The sequence below is a fragment of the Cupressus sempervirens genome, chromosome 8, assembly GCF_028749045.1.
Source record: "Cupressus sempervirens isolate cs-2001-9-10 chromosome 8, ASM2874904v1, whole genome shotgun sequence".
In the NCBI taxonomy this organism is placed as follows: Eukaryota; Viridiplantae; Streptophyta; class Pinopsida; order Cupressales; family Cupressaceae; genus Cupressus; species Cupressus sempervirens.
In genome coordinates this window covers 699,592,918-699,613,872 of record NC_143125.1, presented here as the reverse complement: position 1 = coordinate 699,613,872, position 20,955 = coordinate 699,592,918, and the positions used below count along the sequence as shown (strand labels likewise).

The 20,955-nt window shown below is 32.6% G+C and overlaps 1 protein-coding gene across 1 annotated transcript in view; it reads right to left on the bottom strand.

The window, feature by feature from the left end:
* Positions 1–4,074: 4,074 nt before the first annotated feature.
* The window catches only part of LOC149544373 (D-xylose-proton symporter-like 2), a 205,550-nt gene continuing 188,669 nt past the window's right edge, over positions 4,075–20,955 (bottom strand). The window contains exon 14 of the mRNA XM_089798807.1: positions 4,075–4,537. Within this exon, the coding sequence (XP_089654933.1) occupies positions 4,403–4,537 (135 nt within the window). The 3' untranslated portion in view covers positions 4,075–4,402. The remainder of the gene's footprint in view (positions 4,538–20,955) is intronic.

Genomic DNA, 20,955 nt, shown 5'->3' with positions numbered 1-20,955 from the left:
TATATAGAGAACTCTCTTTTTAGTTGTAGTTAGATACTAAGTTGATTAAAATGAAATATATTACAAAGTGATGCAACGAATGCTTACTCTCCAAATTTTAATGTCACTTTATATATTTTGTAAAAACTATGTCCTACTTATCAAATTTTAAACTTAGAAATTTGTATATTTTGAAGATGATACATGTTATGATTGGTTCATAACAAGTTAATAATATAATATCCATGTGATCTCAAAAGGGACTAGCTAATCTCTTGACAAATCGTCCATGTATGCATGTTATAAGACATGCTAATATATCATATCATCCCATATCAAATAGGATAACAGTCAAGACGGTAACATAATTTTTGATCTGTACCATTATCTTGAAATTCCATTATCCTGCCCAATTTTAATATAATTTTAAATCCCACCCAAAATTTTAAATCAATATTGTTGTTTGCTTTTAGTTTTGAGGAACAAAAATTAGAAATGGAGCGTTCAATAGATGAAATGGAGTAGTCAACAGAGCAGGATAGAAAATATTCATAAGAGTGATTGAATGAGTATCTCTACGATTTCATTTATTTGATTAAATTGGTTTAGATCTCTTAGTGTAATTTATTGAATGTAAATTTTCATTTTGATTGAATGCATTACAATGAAAACAAACTAGTTTTGATTGTTAGATCTTGGCTGAGGATAGGCTCTTTGCAAGAGGGGGTCATAGATTTGTGTTAAGACAACTTAGAGTTGCGACCATTTCACCCAGATGCTTCAATAAGATTGGCTTGAGAAGACAGTTGGCTACATCATTGGGATCCAATGCCATGGCTTTGAAAACCTCCAATGTTGCCTCTTTGGATCTTGCTTTCTGTTCATGATTTGCATGTCATGGAACCTCTTCTTTCCTATCATTTTTCTGTTCTTAACACAGAATGGGCAATTGTGCTAAGTTTGGATTCATTATGCATGAAGAGATCTTCTATTAAATATTTTGAAAAAAGATTGTAAGAAAATGGTTGGAAATTTTGATATTTATTAAAGAGATAAATCAGAAGAGGATTGATGCATTTATAGATCTTTTTTCTAGAGATGCACAGTCAATATTATAATCTACCACTTTCTACTTCTTTAGTATTTGTTTTTGAATTTCAGCAGAAACAAATTGATAAGAAAATGTATATATTTGGTCCTGTTTGTGGTTCAAAGATCTTTTATAGGAGAAATGGTTATTGATGATTGAAAAATAGATTTTGTTTCTCTTTTTCCATCTATATTTTATTAACATAATATTTTTAAAAATAAATAAGATTCTTTCAAATGGGTATGATTGAACATGTTAAATGTTTATTTGTTTAAAATAATAATAGTACATTAAGAAAAATAATTTAAATAAATGTATATCAAGATTTCCTCTATATACATGTGAAATTATATAAGCATAACAAATACCTCAAATAAACATACTTTTTTGAAGAAAAATTTGACATATTTTCAACCATTTATAGTTGTACAATTTTAGGAATTTTGGGGTGCACAAAAACATTATGTAGTATCATGCATTGAAAGAGATACATCAAATGAGTCGAATATTGAATGAATACCTTTCTGCTCTTTCAACATTTGTAGGTCGAAAAAGATGGAGCATTTTCGTGCCTACATAGTATCACAAGACTGTTTGAAGCGAAGGGACTCCTTGTGATCTCATGATGTTGTGCAGTTTCGTGTGTTGAAGGAGCTACATTGAATGAGTCAAATATCGAATGAATATCTCTCTACTCATTCAACATTTGCAAGTCAGGAACTATGGTGTGTGTTCGTGCTTGTGCAAGATCACATGATTGTTTGAAGCGAAGGGACTCCTTATTGCAATATTGCGATGTTGTGCAACTTTGTGCATCGGAAGGGGCTACATGAAATGAGTCAAATATCAAATGAATATCTTTATGTTCATTTGACATTCACTAGTCAAATATCAAATGCATATCTTTCTACTCATTTGACATTCGCAGGTCGACCACAGTGGTGCATTTTCATGCTTGCATAGGATCACATGATTGTTTGAAGCAAAGGGACTCCTTGTTGTGACCTTGCGATGTTGTGCAGTTTTGTGCATCGAAGGAACTTCATCGAATGAGCTGGCTTATCAAAGCAATAGGTTTTTGCTCATTCGACATCATAAAGTCATGACCTTGTGACCTTGCGATGTTGAGTTGTCGCGATCTTGTGACGTGCCAAGTCATTTTCATGGGATATTTTCGATTCGTGATCTTGCAATGCACGTTAATTCGCATGATCCTGTCAAATGAGCAATATAATCTTCCTAGTTTAAGTTGAACTCCATTGATGTGGGAAAAACATTGTTTTTGAGTGCCTGAAAACAATTTCACCCTGTGATCATGTCAAACGAACAATAAAATTTTCATACAATAACACATAATTTAGGATAATAATTTTAAAATGAGAATAAAAATAATATAAAATAATAGTAATTAAAAAAGTTAATAAGTATATAATTATAAAAGGATTGTCTTTTAAAACTAAATCATGCATTCCGTGTGATGAATTTTCATCAATCAAATTGTATAGGATGAAGTCAGGTATGCTTTCCTGACAAAGTATTCTCCATTTACTCCATTTGTTATGTCAAAGATGTATGGTATGTATGCATAATGCTAGTTTTTTAGTACGAATTGACGATTTGTTGAGAGGATAGTTGCATCCATCTCAAAATTTAGTCTATATATATTTAAAATTAGTTAAATTTATTTTTTAATAATGATGTAATTTATTTTATTTACTATTGATACATAATCAAATATCTAATGTTCAAACTGTTGAATTTTTGCCAACTATATTATTAACAAGGATGCAAAGCATCTAATTCTTGCCGATAGAAGAAAATAATATGAATTTTATGCAATAATAAAATGTATTAAAGTATCAAAAATAATATGTTGCATTTTGTATATAAATAATTAAAAGCCATACAAAACAAGTCAATTTGTCAATAAATATATTTTTATGAATTATTTCAAATATAATATAATGAAAACTTTATACTTAAAACAAATTTGAATAATAAATTGTTTTGATTGGACAAACAAATAAAGACAAATATATTTTCTGAATTATTAGTGCTTTCAAATATAATATAAATGAAAGCTTTATAGTTGCAAAAATTAATTGAATAATAAATTGTTTTGATTGGACAAACAACTATTGCAGCACAAAATCACCAATCAAATTGTCAATAAATACATTGTGTTAAATTATTTTAAATTTAATAAATACGAAAACTTTATAGCTCAAAAAGTAATTGAATAATAAAGTGTTCTAATTGGACAAACAAATTAAAAAGTAAGTGCATTGAATGCTATAGTTTCGTGCCTACAGCAAAAACTAATAATATACACTTCAATAAATATAAATATATTAACCCACTAATTAAATTCATATTTTTTTTTATGAATAGTTGTTTTTGGTGAATATTTAACTTTAATATTTAATATTTTAATTAATAAAAAAAGAACTATCTGTCATTAAAAAATCTAAATTCTTCCTTTGGTTTGCATTTTCCCCTTTACTTTCCCTTTTGAATAAAGCTTTTCATATGCCAGGAACCCTCCTTACCTTTACCTTTCTTTCCTAAATTACAAATAAAATCCAATTAGTTCATAGAATTTTAATTTTCCCTGTCAAGCGTTGGCTGGAGAGGACTTTTTTCTTGATGTTTTCAACTGAAATTCAAACATACCATACATTCTGATCCAGAAGCGCAAAGCAATGCAAACAATCCAACCCTTAAAAAATATTTAAAATTACCCCCAGAAAAAGGATAGCTACCGACCACGAAAATTGATGTGGGAATTAGACTAATTACAATTTCTCTTTGTTAAAATAACAAATACAATCACTAACAATTGGAATAAAGAAGACAAATCATTTTGATTACCGTCAATGACCAAAATAGGTGATCAATCTTAAAGCACACCCACCAAGAAGTAGCTTTGAAAAAGTAGATTAAAGCAGCTCTTATCTAAAAAAAATTCACTACTACAGCTACATCAAACACTGAACCCAGTTAGATTTTCAAATCAAAGCATCCAATGGCTGTAGAAACTTATTTATCAGATATGAAGGGTAATGGAAGGCAATTTCCTTAGCTTTGAGGACAAGAGTGGCACATTTCATAATTGTCTTAAGATTACAAAAATGAGAGTGCACGTTCGATATTAAAGAAATCTGCAAATTGTAGGTTAAAATTTATACAAAATGCTTTGGAAAAATAAAAATTTGGATAAAAAAGTCATAATTAAACTGGAGTCTATAAAAAGTCCACCTTACATTACACCCTTACAGAAAGATTACTTCTCTGCATTTTCTTAATCCCTCGAGCCCTGGTTGATCAACGTCTTTATTTTAAAATCTGTGATTCTATTTCTTCCAAGCTCAGTCCCTTTGTCTCAGGAACATAGAAGGTGACAAACAATAGTGAGAGCAGTGAAATAACTCCAAATGAAGCAAACAGAAGTGATGGTCCAAGAAATTCCTGAAATTGTAAAACCATTGACGTTCACAGTTGACAATGATCAATATGCCATAAAATTAATATAGAAGTAATTCTTTTTTGAAAAGAACCTACAGTAATTCAAGACGGCCCTATCATTCAATGCAAGGGCCTTAGGATAACATAAATAACAATGCCATTAATAAGTATGAAGACTAACTTTAAACGAGCCAACTATTTTGAAATTTTCCATTTCATTTTTTATGTCCTCGTTATTGATAATCAAAACATAATGACTATTAGCAATAGATTTGTCTCCGAGTTTGAATATGCAGTTGCACCTCTGATGTATGGATGGCAGAGCCCAGGGTCTATTAGAATTTCATCTCACTGCCTACCAACTCATTGATCTATCACTCATCTCAATGCATTGAAGATCAAATTATATTGGCAAGCAGCACAAGCATACCATGGGTCCCAATAGCAAATGACATGTTAATCAGGTTGTGATCTGACTCCAGTGATTGAGATACCCCTTCTCCAATCGCATAGCCTAGGTTCAAACCTTGGCAAGCATGAAGCCCATGTATGTGTGTTCCTTTGAACCATAAAAGCAACAGTTCTCAACATAAATCTTCACCCTATAGTGATTCAAGCAAAGTTTCAGCTTCGTGATTAAAGTTACAAATGCTCAAAAACATGTACTTTCAGTAGTATATTCTTTGGTAGATGGCATAAAATTCAATTTTCGGTTGATTCATATTTTTCTTTCTGAATTTTTTTCAAGATTTTTAATGTTCCAAATTGTGTGACATTTAATTGAACCTGATAAGGTATTCAAACATGCTACTTGTGGCATTCAAACATCATACTTATAACTTTTATGGGGCTGGCTCTACATCAGCTATGACTCCACTAAACAATTTGAGCTGCTCGTCAAATCCAGAGAGTGCTGACATGTGCAGAAACCAAGAATTGTTTGAGATAGTTGCCGTGTTCCAGTTAAGAAGCCTGATAAGAAAAACTAAGGTCAACTTCCTACTAGATATGTTGTTGACATCTGCATATTTGTGGCATTTGATTGAATGCTTAGCTCTTGACAAAAAAAATGCACAGTAGCAATACTAAGATGTTGATGCTACAACTAGTTCAGAACTTAAAAGATTTGCAAGGGTAATTTGTACTTGTGAGAGTGATTTGCATAAGTGCAAAATTTGTAATGCTTTCTTTTCTTACCTTAGCATTAAAATATCTGATTGCTCATGTATTTTAACCTATCTGTTGCTTTATGCCAGATGGATGGTATTAATCACTCCCTGCTACTATTCTTGCAAATTATTGGTAGATTCTAATGTAATTAGTTTATTAAATTAAACTCTGTTGTATAGACCACGATATCAGGTAATCTATTTTTGGGTCTACAGGTGGCCTACAATAAATGGGGCTCTCCATACTCCCTATGGAACCTCTATTCTTGCAACAATATCACTAGCATTGAGATATTCTTTCCTTGGATTTAATTGGAACTTATTGTAAAATTCGCAGCAATAAAAATTTGATTTATTACACTAAAATAAAACCCAAGAAATACAGATGAACAATAGAGGCATTGGCAATCAAGTATCCTTGATTGAGATTGTGAAACAAATTACATGTTCAGGGTTTGTGAATGACTATTCCAAGACTGAAACTATTTACCATTGACTTGATCACCTGATATGGAAGATTGACTAGATAAGTGCAGATCTGCAATTTTAATTATTTATAACTTCCTTGAGAGCTGAGAACTGGGGAGTTGCAAGAGCTACAAATTCTTCAAGGAATTCTGTCTTTTCAATGGTGCCTTAATTTCCTGTAGCCTTTTATCTTATTTTTGCCCAAAATCAGAATTCAATATGACCTCAATGTCTGCTGCGGCTGCTCTGTATTGTGTTGCTCATTGAAAGAACCTAAAATAAGCTTGGGGTGATCTCAAAACCCTCTAATTTCAGGGGTTTCATCCTGAAAAATGAAGATCAATCCTCACGGGAAAAAGAGACAATTTCCAAACTGAATGCACAGAATGAATGGAAAAAATCAACTCCATTGATTTCTTAGCCACCAAAAAGCACCAAAATTCTCCAAGGGCTCAACTTAGGCATTCTAATCATATTAATTACCTCTTTAATAATTTCACTTTTCCCCAAGAGGAAAATCACTTAGTAATAATTAAGTGGCCCCTTCTTTATGTTGGAAAAGGCATAATTAAATTCTTTTAATACAACCATAGCTTTTAGCCTCTTTATTTGATTAGATTATTATGTTGGAATACAAACACCACTGAGAGGGGGGGTGAATCAGTGGTTCAAAATACTTTTCAAAACTTCAAACAATTACAAGTTATAAAAATTTAACACATGAGCAAGATAGTTAATGAATAACAATGTGACACAATATTTTAACGTGGAAAACCCCTTAGGGTAAAAAACCACTTTGAATCTGAAACTTTATTGGCCTCTTGGGCAAATCTTTTAGAGCTACAACTTTGGGAAACACCAACACCCTGTTTTAGAAACACCACTTTCAAGGAACACCAATCCCTTACACCTGAAGCGCCAACTTCATGAATACAAGAAGCACCAACTTCCAAAATGAACATTTGAGATATAAGATCAGAGGATCATCTTTATTACAACACAAATCATGAATCACCAGTTTCAACTTCTTGTTGAAAACATAATGCAGAATATACTTCTATTCTCCTCAAAACATCCAATATCCAAATATATTTTCTTTTTCCATTAAAAGATCTGATCAAATACTGATATAAGTGAATGAAGAGGCAATATATAACCCTTCTACCTTTGATAAACTTCTACAATGAAAGTCAAATCACAAATAGGAAAATAGAAACATAAAGCATTATCCTCTTCTTTTTTGTTAAAAATCTACCTACAAACTATTCGGTCTACAAGGAATTCCACACCAATCCTGCATCTTCTATTAAAACCACCTCTTGGATGTTGTAGAATAATGTATCCTCTACTTATAAATCAAGAAAGTCAAAATTTTTGAGGCAAGTACATACCCCAAACTTTCATTAGACCAAAACTGCTCAAAACTGCTAAAACTGTCATAACAATTTGGTAACTGCTTTTAATAAACAATTTTTTTCTCTTTCCATACATGTGATATGCAAAAATTAACAAAAACCCATTTTAGCTAACTTGGAGACCTTTCCAAAAAGGTATGATAGTTGGGCTCTATCTGATACAACACCTTGTCAACTTTCTCATAGACCAAAACTATTTTTTATAACCATTTTCTAAACCAATGTGAACATTAAGTGTTAATTGTATAACACTTAAAACTTGAATATGTTTTGAACAATATTGAAGGACATCAAATAAGATAATTACATGATCCTAAGCATATCATATGCTCATTATAATTTCATTATTGACATCAATGACAACAATCAAAGACCAAATACCAAGGGTTCAACATACTCCCCCTTTGGCATTGATGTCAATACCAACTCGACCTGTATATCCATGTGTACCTGTATATCTTGTATCTATACTTGTATCTGTATATCCATCATGTAGACATCTTCATTTTCATTTTTCTCCCCCTTTGACATCAATGACAAAGGAGATATACCAAAGTTTCGGTATAGCAAAAAGATAAGCAAAATATGCTCCCCCTAAAACCTATCACTCATTTATGAACTTATGCAAGAGAAGAGAGGGATAAAACTCTCAATCTTGTTCTTAACCCTCCAAATATGGCTCTTGAGAGGTTTTGTAGATATGTCAGCAAGTTGATCTGAAGAAGGAAAAAATTATAATTCAACATTACGATTCAAGACATGTTCCCTTATGAAATGATAACGAACATCAATGTGCTTGATGCATGAATGCAGAACTGGATTCTTAGAAATACTGATTGCACTTTGATTATCACAATAGATAGGAACTGGTTTAGACACTATTACTTTCATATCTAATAAAGTTTGAATCAACCAAAGAAATTGTTGACAACAAGAACATGCGGCTATATATATTCAGCCTATGTAGTAGAAAGTGTAGTAGATTCTTGCTTCTTACTATGCCAACACAATAGCCTGTTACCCAAGAAAAATGCTGCTCCTAAAGTACTTTTTCTTTCATCTAGACAACTTGCCCAATCTGAGTCAGTGTAAGCAACAAATCTGAAATCTTCATATTTAGGATACCAAATCCCATAATTCAAAGTACCCTGAATATATTTGAAAATTCTTTTAATTGCCATAACATGAGATTCTTTAGGTGAAGATTGAATCCTTGCAACCAAACATACAACATGCATGATTTCAAGCCTTGAAGCTATGAGATATAGTAAAGTACCAATCATGGATCTGCAAGTAGTTTGATCAACATTAGGAAAATCATTATTTTTAGTAAGTTTCCATCTTGTTATCATTGGTGTTCCCATAAGCTTACAATCTTTCATATGAAATTTCTTTAACATTTCTTTTGCATACTTAGTTTGGCATAACAATATACCATTTTCCAACTGAGAAATTTGCAACCCAAGAAAATAGGATAGTTCCCCAAGCATGGACATTTCAAATTCAGATTGCATAAGCTTTGAAAAACCTTGACTTAAAGCATCATAATTGGATCCAAATACTATATCATCAACATAAACAAGAACAATGAAAACATCATCACATGTACCATATATGTACAAATTGCTATCAACACCACCTGTTTTGAAGATATTTTTGATAAGATACTGATCCAAATTAGAAAACCAAGCCCTCAAAGCTTGTTTCAAACCATAAAGAGTCTTTTTTAGCCTGTAGACACGATTAGAATAGTCTTTGTTTTCAAATCCTTCAGGTTGATCCATATAAACCTCTTCATCAAGATAACCATTAAGAAATGTTATTTTAACATCCATTTGGTACATTTTAAAGCCCTTGAAAGCTGAATATGCAAGAAATATTCTAATTGCTTCAATTCTAGCCACTGGTGCAAAAGTTTCATCAAAGTCCACACCTTCTATTTGTGCATAACCCTTACAAACCAATCTAGCCTTGTTCCTTGATATCTTTCCATTTTCATCAAGTTTATTTCTAAAGATCCATTTAGCACCTATTACATTTTTGTATTTAGGTCGAGGTAGTAATTCCAAAGTTTTATTCTTTTCAATTTGACTTAGTTCCTCTTTCATAGCATTAACCCAAAACTCATCCATACTAGCTTCTTTATATAAATTAGGTTCAATTTGTGATAACAAACAGAGATTAGCGCATTCACTAGATGTAGTTCTTGTTATCGTTTGAATACCTACATGTTTATCCCCTACAATTTGTTCTTGAGATCTTGTTCCTATAGCCTTTGTACTTGTGGGTTCTGGTGTTTCTATTTGATCTTTCAACTCATCTTCACCTTCAACAACTTTATTATCTACTTCTTTCAAGTCTTTAGCACTGCCTTGTAGGAAAGTATTATCCATTCTTATTTCCTTTTTATCCTACACAACTTCCTTCACTTTCACATGTACAGTTTCAACAAGTTTATTCAACCTTTTATTAAAACATTTGTAAGCTTTACTTTGAGAAGAATATCCTAAAAAGATTCTTTCATCACATCTTGAATCAAAGCTTCCTATTTTATCATCAAAATTCTTAATGAAGCATCTACTTCAAAAAATTCTAAAATGCTTAATAGATGCAGGATGTCCATACCATAACTCATAAGGAGTATACTTAGTTTTTACCCTTAGTTGTGCCCTATTAAAAATATATACTACTATTTGAACTGCTTCTTTCCAATACCTGTTTGGCAATTTGGATTCATCTAACGTAGTCCTTGCCATTTCTTTCAGTGTTCGATTCTTTCTCTCAACAACTCCATTTTGTTGAGGTGTCTTGGATGCTGCATATTGTCTTTTGATGCCATTTTTTTCACAATAATCAACAAATTCATCTAAAGTAAACTCACCACTTTTATCTGATCGTAAGCATTTAATCTTCATGTCTGACTCATTTTCAACCATTTTCTTGAAAATCTTGAACTTGTTAAATGCCTCTAATTTATGCTTTATGAATGTTACTCATGTCATTCTTGTATAATCATCTATAAAAAGCATGAAATACTTTTCACCATTTAACGACATTGTCCTTGTAGGACCACATAAATCAATATGTACTAATTGCAATGGTTTAGAAGCAAAATATTCTTTTTAAGGAAAAGATGCCTTTGTTTACCATGTTGACACCCTTCACAAATAACATTCTTTGGCTTACTTATACATGGCATACCTTACTTTCTGATACTTACTAACTTTTACCAAGAATGTCAAAATTCAAGTGCCCAAGCCTTTTGTACCATTACCAACTTTCATTCACCTATCCCATAAGACAAACATCTTCATGATTGATAGTATTTGTGATATCTTTTAAATTGTATACATTCCCTTTAGATCTTTTACCTGATGCAACCGTTCAGATTTTAATTTGATTTGGCAACCATGGTTATCAAAAACAATTTCATATCCATGATCGCAAATTTGAATAACACTTAGAAGATTGTATTTTAATCCATCAACATAATACACATCATGAATGGACATTTTGTCACTAAGCATCAAAGAACCCAAACCTTTAATTTGCCTTGAAGAATCATCACCAAAACTAACATTGCCATCTTTGTAGTTAATCAATTTGTCAAACTTTGTTCTATCTCCTGTCATGTGTCTAGAACAACCACTATCAATTATCCACAATTCCTTTTCTTCAAAATGTAGAGCCATTTGAACAAACATAGACTTATTAATCTTAGGCCTCCATATCTTAGTCACTTTAGTATCAAAATTCTTTATCAACTTGTAGAATAGCATAAGATTGATCATTCTGAATTGACTTAGTTTTGCAATTACTCATAACATGACCAAAGAGATTGCATTTGTAACATCTTAGACCATTCATTTTAGGAAAGGAATAACCAAAATGAAACTTTGAATACCTCCTTGACATGTATCTACAATTACTTATTCTATGTCCAGATTGACGACACATGAAGCAATACCCATCAAAGAAAGAAGTGAACTTGTTTGAGTATCTTTTACCCATGAATGAAGTGCTTGATATAACCTGATTTTTATCATTAGAAATCTGATTAAAATTTGCATTTTTACCTGCATTTGAAGTGGTAGCATTCTGATTTGTATCCTTATTTTCAAATTTAAATATCTCGAATAAAGATTTATCTTTCTTGTCACTAGAACATTGTCCAAGTTCAAAACCAATTCTTGTTAGAGCATAAGTTCTTCTTTGTTTCCTTAACATATCATCCAAAGTAGTATTCTCATATTTTTCTAAACTTTCTTCTACATGATACTACTTCATTCATTAACATTGTACATTCTTGATCTTTAGAACTTAACTCTTCCTTATTGACAAAGACAATTCTCTTTTGTTCCTCAACTTGTAATTTCAATTCTATAACTTGTTGATTTAAGTCCTTGATTTCTTTTTCAAAATTCTGTTTTTCTTTTAAGAATTGATTTTTTTGAACAATTAAATTCCTTTTTAATTCCTTGATCTTTTTAAGTGCATAAAGAAATTCACATTCTAAATCAGCCTCAACAAGTTCAACATCATCATCACTATCTGATTCTTGACAAGTAGTTTCTATAGCAATGAATGAAACTTCATTTTCATCACATTCAAAACTACTAGATTCACTATTTGATACATTAGTAATCAAACTCTTTTTCTTCTTAAATAACTTCTTTTTGTTATAGATTTTCTTTTTACTTGATTTCTCATCATCTACTTCATCATGACTATTATAAGGACATTTAGATGCAGTGTCCTATTTTACCACAATTAAAACATTTGAAAGAAAGTTTACTTTTGTATTTACTTGCTCCTTTATTTAATTTCCTTGATAAATGCGCTTCAAGAACATCAAGATCTTCTAAGTCTAATGAGACTTGCTTCACTTTCATTTCCACCTTGAATGCTGCTTCTTTGCTTGTGGATTCCTCCTTGCCAAACTTTCTCATTTCATAAGCTATAAGTGCTCCATGAATATCTTCCATTGTATACTTGTTAACATATCTAGTTTCTTCTATAGAACATATCTTAGAATCAAATTTATTAGGAAGAGATATCAAAACTTTCTTTATAATATCAATATCATCAATTTTTTCACCAAGTACTCTTATGCCATTTATAGTTTCAATTATCTTAAGGAGATAGTCTTCTACCTTTTCATCATTACCCATCTTAAGGTCTTCAAATCTTGATTCCAAATGTTGTATCTTGGCTTCTTTAACTCTATCATTACCATGCTATGTGTTTTTCAATTTGTCCCATACTTCTTTAGAGGAACAGTAGTGCATTACATTAACAAAAAACATCTTTAGATAAACTGTTAAGTACAGCAAATTTAGCTTTCATATCAGTTTTGTACTTCCTCTTTTCATCAGGATCTGTAGGTAAAGTATTAGGAACTTTATAACCGTTAACAACTGAAGCCCAAACATCAACATTAATAGATAACAAATATGTTTTCATCATTACTTCCCAAAAAGCATACTCTGATCCATCAAAAATAGGAACCTTTGAAGAACTATCTTGAGCCATAAAAAATAACTATTCCACTCCACCAAAATCTATCCAAAGTTGTTAAACATGATATAGGGAAGTTTGCTCTCATACCACTTGTTGGAATACAAACACCACTAAGAGGGGGGGTGACTTAGTAGTTTAAAATACTTTTCAAAACTTGAAACAATTACAAGCTATAAAAATTTAACACATGAGCAAGATAGTTAATGAATAACAAAGTGACAATATTTTAACGTGGAAAACCTTGGATAAAAAACCACTTTGAATTGGAAACTTTATTGGCCTCTTAAGCAAATTTTTTAGAGCTACAACTCTGGGAAACACCAACACCCTGTTTTAGAAACACCAATTTCAAGAAACACCAATCCCTTACACCTGAAGCACCAACTTCATGAATACAAGAAACATCAACTTCCAAAATGAACATATGAGATATAAAATCAGAGGATCGTCTCTGTTACAACACAAATCATGAATCACTAGTTCCAACTTCTTGTTGAAAACATAATGTAGAATATACTTCTATTCTCCTCAAAACATCCAATATCCAAATATATTTTCTTTTTCCATTAAAAGATCTGATCAAATACTGATGAGTGAATGAAGAAGCAATATATAACCCTTCTTCTACCTTTGATAAACTTCTGCAATGAAAATCAAATCACAAATACTAAAATAGGAACATAAAGCATTACCCTCTTCTTTGCTGTTAAAAATCTGCTTGCAAACTGTTCTGTCTACAAGGAATTCCACAACAATCTTGCATCTTTTGTCAAAACCACCTGTTGGATGTTTTAGAGAAATGTATCCTCTACTTATAAACCAAGGAAGTCAAAATTTTTGAGGCAAGTAAATAACCCAAACTTTCATTAGACCAAAACCGCTCAAAATTGCTAAAACTGTCATAACAATTTGGTAACTGTTTTTGATAAACAGACTTTTCCTTTCAGTACATGTGACATGCAAAAACTAACAAAGACCCATTTTAGCCAACTCAGAGACCTTTCCAAAAAGATATGATAGTTGGGGTCTATCTAATAAAAAACCTTGTCGACTTTCTCATAGACCAAAACTATTTTTTATAAACCATTTTCTAAACCAATGTGAACATTAAGAGTTAATCGTATAACACTTTAGTGTCTATCTTGAATATGTTTTGAACAATATTGAAAAATACCAAATAAGATAATTACATGATGTTAAGCATATCACATGCTCATTATAATTTCATTATTGACATCAATGACAACAATCAAAGACCAAATACCAAGGGTTCAACATATCATTACCATAACCCCTTTGTTTTCTCAATGCTTTAGCCTAGAGGGTTAAAAGGCTAGTATTTTATTCAATTGTTTATTGACAATCTAGACTAGAAGAGATCTTATAATTCTCCCTTCAGCAATTAAAAATCGGGATGTCATAGAGTCCATTCACCTTCCCAAGTAGCATCCTTAAAGGGTAAGTCCTTCATTCATTAGATATTCTCAAACTACCCTGTTTCTCAACTTTGTCTCTCTCCATTAGCAATACCTTCAAAAACTAGTACTCAATTCCCTTCCTCATCAACTAGGGGCGATTCCTAGAGAAGCAACTGTATGCTGGTCAAGTGCTTTCTTGAGGCATGAGACACGAGACACATTATGTATTTTGCTACTTGCTAGGAGTTCCAATTCATATGCAACCTCTCCAACTCTCTTCAGAATTATGTAAGGCCCATAGAAACGCGATTGTGGTTTTTCTGCACCATTCTACTTTAATGTGGATTGTTTGTATGGCTATAGCAAAAGAAAAAGCAATTCCGCAACCTCAAATGATCTCTCAACTTTGCGCCTATTTGAATAAATTATAGGTTGAGTTTAAGAAAGCTAAAGTTATCTTTCAATGTTCTGAGAATATCTCAATAATTCTATTGGTAGTGGGTCAGCATCCCTTGTGATATTCGCGACATGGTTTAAAGCCTCCTTCCTATTAAGTCTAGTGGTTGTATTGGGCATTAAGAGGTCAATCTTTTGGTGCAATGACAACCCTAACTTCTAACAAGTGTCAAAGCCTGGTCACAAGTTTGAATCCACACAGGCCGTGACGAGTGACGTTGGGAAAGGAATTGTTGGCAGTGGGTCAGTGTCCCTTTCGAAATTCACGACATTGTTTAACAATCTCCTATATCTTCTATAAGTTTGTTAAGGGAAACAATCTTTGCAAATGTAATTACACTTCCATATTTTTGTGTGTTCCAAGTGCAAATCCAAATGTATGTATGTATGTATATGTATATGTGTATATATATATATATATACACACACAAAAGTAGAAGAGACAAGTCTCAATGCTAATCAATATTGGTTATGGTAAGTTAATAACCATTAGACATTATTTACAACAATACACATACATGTGTGTGCATCTAATTGATGATTAATCAAATGCAATAATGTTAAACCAATAACAATTGAAGATTAACTCTAGATCAATTCGATCTGACTGAAGCTACAACATTAACACTCTCTTTTAGCTAGGGAGGATTGTTATATAACACATTTAGAACACATTATGCTCTCAAGCATATATCATCTCAATATGATATTTTTGAAATGACATGTCTAAGGATATCAACGTATATCCATCAAATCAGATATAATCCAACTAATGCTATTCCACCACCAACACTCCCTCTTAGTGAGGGATAATTTAAACAACACAACCATCTAACAAAATAGTAATCTGATTCTAAACAATCTTATCAATCTCCAATTCTTGTGATATGAGCACTAGCATCAACACCAAGATGTCTATCAACAAGAATATCATATCCTAGAAAGATATGAGTTATACGATTTCCGGCACACTTTGGGACAATATTGAATGTAGTCTATTAGATAACAACCTTGATCTCAGGGAAAACAAAGTAGTCTCCATTATGATAAGTATCACAATCTTCGACACATTCCGAGACATCAACTTAATGAAGTCTATTGTGATACATTAGTTATCATGATCTTCGACACACTCTGCGACAAGAAGTTAATGAAGTCTATCACGATAATAGATCAAGAACTCGAGAACAACAAATGTAGTATCGTGATCTCTGGCACATCCAGGGACAACTTAATGTAGTCTATCATGGTACGTTCATTATCATGATCTCCGACACAATTTGGGGCAACAACTTAATGTAGTGTATCATGATAACAGATCAAGTCATTGGTAAGATTGTCACCTTACAATAGCGACCTCACAAATACATCAATGGAAGATCGTCACCTTTCATGACATAATCCACATATGCAAAACAGTAACTCTTATGATATCCACCATGAATCATGTCAGAGGGTGGATCCACCATAGCTGCTCTTAGAGGGTGGAACAAGAGTTTTCACCTCAAACTTCTCTCACATTCTTCCGAGGGATTGCACTTGGAACTTCTTCTTCACGAAGAAACACTAACCTTTTGACCTCCTTGTCAAGGTTACCTATAATAAAGTGTCAAAACTCCCTTTGAATTTATTATCAACTTATGAGTTCCTTGTTTAAAGTAACCTATGATGAAGTGTCAGATGTCATACTTTCTTAGGTTAACCTCTATCCACTCCCTCTTTTTGTCCAAGGTTGCCTCAAATGAATTGTCACGTTCCCTCTTGCTAAAGAAGGATACTCATAATCTCAATCATCAAAGATCTTCAAGAGCCTCACTTATCCAACATGATCATTAGATGACCAATGAGTTCTAGATCAAAATTTCTTTGGAGCTACTGTCATAAGATTGACTTCTACACAATATTTGGTAACATGTGTACATACCAATCTTCTTTTCTTGCAAGAACATCCTTAGAGACAAAGGAAAAGATCAAGGAAAATAGCTCTTTATAGCATGTATGGAAATACAAATACGAGAGAGACTACAATGAGTAGATACATGTAATACTCAAGGATAAGAAATACTTATCTGCACATGAAGGTCCATCGACACCAAATCATAAAATGTCTTCTTAGTTTATTTGAGAATGGAACATCTCCCCTCTAAAGTTGGTTTAGCTGGGAATGGAACATTGGTTATTATCTCCACCACAATATAAAATTCCCTCTCTTTTATCATTTGAACAATTTTGCATCACATCATATATGAAAGACTATCTATGACATTGCTGGTAGTGGATGGCTAGAACATACCACTTGGGTCCATACATTGGTTACGTGCCATTAGGTGTTGAATTCACAATGGATGTATAGGGGATGCCTTTGATTTATTTGGACCCTCTATCAATGCTAGCTCAACATGTAATGCTTCACAAATATTGTACCCTACATGTTTAGTTGGAGTAGATGTTTAGTAAATTAGGTTCTTCATCCCTTTCGAACTATATTCCTGCTATCTTTGTTAATGGTCCTCTATATCTCATGCTCGTTCCACCACTAAATATACTCAAGAATGTGATCTTTTCTCATCATAGTAGGTCACAACAAAGGAATGTAGGAACTGATCTACTTTATACACATTGAAGAATGATGTATCATAGTCTTTGTTAGTTACTTATAATGCTTATGATGGAAAACTCTTCTTACCCAATAATTGGGTTCACAACAATATGCTCAGATTTGTCTATTAAGCAATGTTTGATGCTGAAACTACTCACGGCTAAAAGAATATTCTCTTTGGGGTCATCCATGAGGTTTATTGGCATTGGGAGTTTCCATAACATCACCCTATTTATCAATGTGACTTCAAAATAGAGCTTTGTACTACTTTATGATCCCCTGATAATGACCGTGGTCTGCTATAGCCTACAATACATGGTTGTAATGAACTCTAAACATTGGCGAAATCCTCTATAACTTCAACTGCCCATTCAATGGTCACTAGGTTTCTAAAAATATGGGAGACAATCTATCTCTAGAAAATTCCAATATAAAGTAGTTGCTTCTTGTGTATAGAATATTGTGATTATTTCTACCAAATTGAGTATTTAGTCATGTAGACACCCTCAACTTATTCCAACTAGAATTGTAGGCAATAACATTTACATTAAGCAACCAATTCATTTTGTTTCAAATGAAAATTTCCTATCATTGGGACTAGTCAATGACAGACTGTCTTTGTTATTATCAATCGATTTTTGGTCCATCTTGGACAGAGGGACTAACAAGCGATTCTTGTGATCATTCATCGGAGGATGAGGTGCTTTCACGTGGGCTTCTTGTTCCTGACATGAGTTTTCCCTTTGTCTCAATGACTGATTTAACAATTCATTTGATAAGGCATCAATAAACTTTTGTATATAATTCACTCAATAATGATCTTTGGCAATGATAGGGTTATATTTGCTTGACAACATTAAATACGAGTGTCACTGACTATAGAGATATATTGGTCTTATCCAAATGTATGATTTCAGTACCACATATGGCTCTCTTTAATAGCAAACTCTTTGTTCAACATTAAGACTTCAGTACATAGATGCTCCTCTTAATTCAATGGAATGAATATTAATTTGCATATGAAATTCTAATCTTTATTGTTTCAATTGTCCTAATGCTCTAACTATTGGAGTAATCGCTGATGGTAAAGCTAAATATTTTTATTCTTTATACGTGCTCTTTATCGCAAAGTGTTGATTGGGCTATGAATTATCGTTTTGGTTGTATATTTGAATAATTCTCTTGTTCGTTGGTAGACTACTATATAGTTGACTCTAGATATCCAACTTATGGGAAAGTATTCAAATCAATGATTCTTTGTTTCCATTCCTACATGGGATACACTTGTAATAGGATTGCCACTAGGTATTTTGAGTGTTTTCATGAATAGACTCTCATCGGTACATGCAATCTTCGTGAGTTCCCACTCCTATATTGAGTTATCATAGGACCAGTCAAAATTATAGACACAATCATTTCTTCTCAACACATCTTGAATCAAGGCCGACGCAGATAGTCTTGGAACTTTACTTATGAAGTAAAAAGTATCAAATATGATGGGATCATCATGCCTAGTCAGGCTTCCTCTGATTGATGAGGTTGCCCAAACACTCGATCCCTGAGCATGAGTTTCCATCATTGATAGCGGATCAACTTACATCCTCGTTGATCTAAATCAGTGATCCCTCCTAGGTGCTCCAGTAGACCCCACATTGGTACAACTAACCTCAACAATCTGAGAGCAGCATTTGATCTCATCTGCATCGTTATCCGAGCTTGATCCGATCCAAATCAAGAGCACGCACATATGAGGTTGACACACATCTGCACACAACCCGATCTGTTAGGCAAACATTTGGAGAATGTCATCTGCATAAACAAAGAGATTGAGCCCCCAATTTCAATCCGACATCTGATATGTTACACAACACCATTGTTTGGTGACAATGTGCTAGAAATTACTGGTAATGGAAGGATGAATTTCCCCCCTCAAATGGACACCCAAATTCTTCAACTCATATGTGGCATAATAATCAGAACCTCCACCTTGATGATTATGATTATGCATCAACCCACGTTAAAATCAGGGTTTCTCACGGTCGTGCTGAAGTGTTTTCTTCTTAATTGGATTCATCACTGGTTAACTCTATTAACTCTTCTTTAAATCCCTTTTAATTGTTCATGAATCCTACTAGTTTTAATTCATCTCTCCTTATTAATTGATAACTTGTTTACAGACTGCCATTGTTTATTGTTTAGATCTTCAAACTAATGGAAAACAATTGAACTTCACTAATCTTGCAGAATTTGGAGTCAAGAAATTTCTCTAGGCGTACCTGCCAGATTTTACATAGGACAACAAGGTTTTAATGCATATGACCAATGAATTCCATAGGATTTGAGAAGGTCAATATGATCCAATCATCCATCAAGTATAGAGTTATAAACAACAGCAGAGCTCCTTATATCAATGGTAGTGTTGAGTTTATATTTGCAGCCTAGCTCTGATACATGTTGAGGGAAATGATCTCTACAAATATAATAACACTTCCATATTTTTATGTGCTCCAAGAGAAAATTCAAATGTATATATATAGGAGTAGAAGAGACATGTCTCAATGTTAATCAATATTGGTTATGGTAAGTTAATAACCATTAGACATTATATTTATGTCTAATTGATGATTAATCAAATGCAATAACATTTAACAATAACCATTGGAGATTAAATCTAGAGCAATTCAATTCGATCGAAGCCACAACATTAACAAAGTCTAGTGGTTGTATCAGGCATTAATAGGTTAACCGTTTGGTGTAACGCCAACCCAAGCTTATAACAAATTTTCATTATTTCCTTCACATGAGGGGCCTTGCTATCATCAAAAGAAAATTCCATAAATAATAAGCATCATAATTGTTAGAGTAAAGGATTAATTTATTTTATTTTATTAAATTACCTTTACTCCCTACTTAATATTTCATTTTATGCACATGCATTCCCATTTAATAATAAAATATTAATTATTAAATGTCATTTACCTCTTAGGGTTTCTCTTTTAGGTTTATAATCTCCTTCTATAAGGATTGATCCATTGTATATTTTTACTCATTCTTTTTGTCTAATAATATACTTTTGCATATTTTAGAGCCAAATCCTTGTCTTCTATTGTCTTTTTCTTCTCTGTGGCAGGTTATTGCATGCAGGTGTTCTACAGGATTTGTGGATTTGCTCTTATCAAATCCTTCATAGTATCACAGCTAGATTTGCTGCAGCTTGTTTGAGTTTATTAAAGAAAGCAAGAACAAGGGTTTGTTGGATCAAATCTGGTAATTTTTGGACATCTTTTGTGGAAATAGGGAGGTCTCTTGAAATTTCGAGCACTTTGAGTCCAAATGGACCTCACGGTTGGATTCAGAGCAAGTAAAAAACAAACGA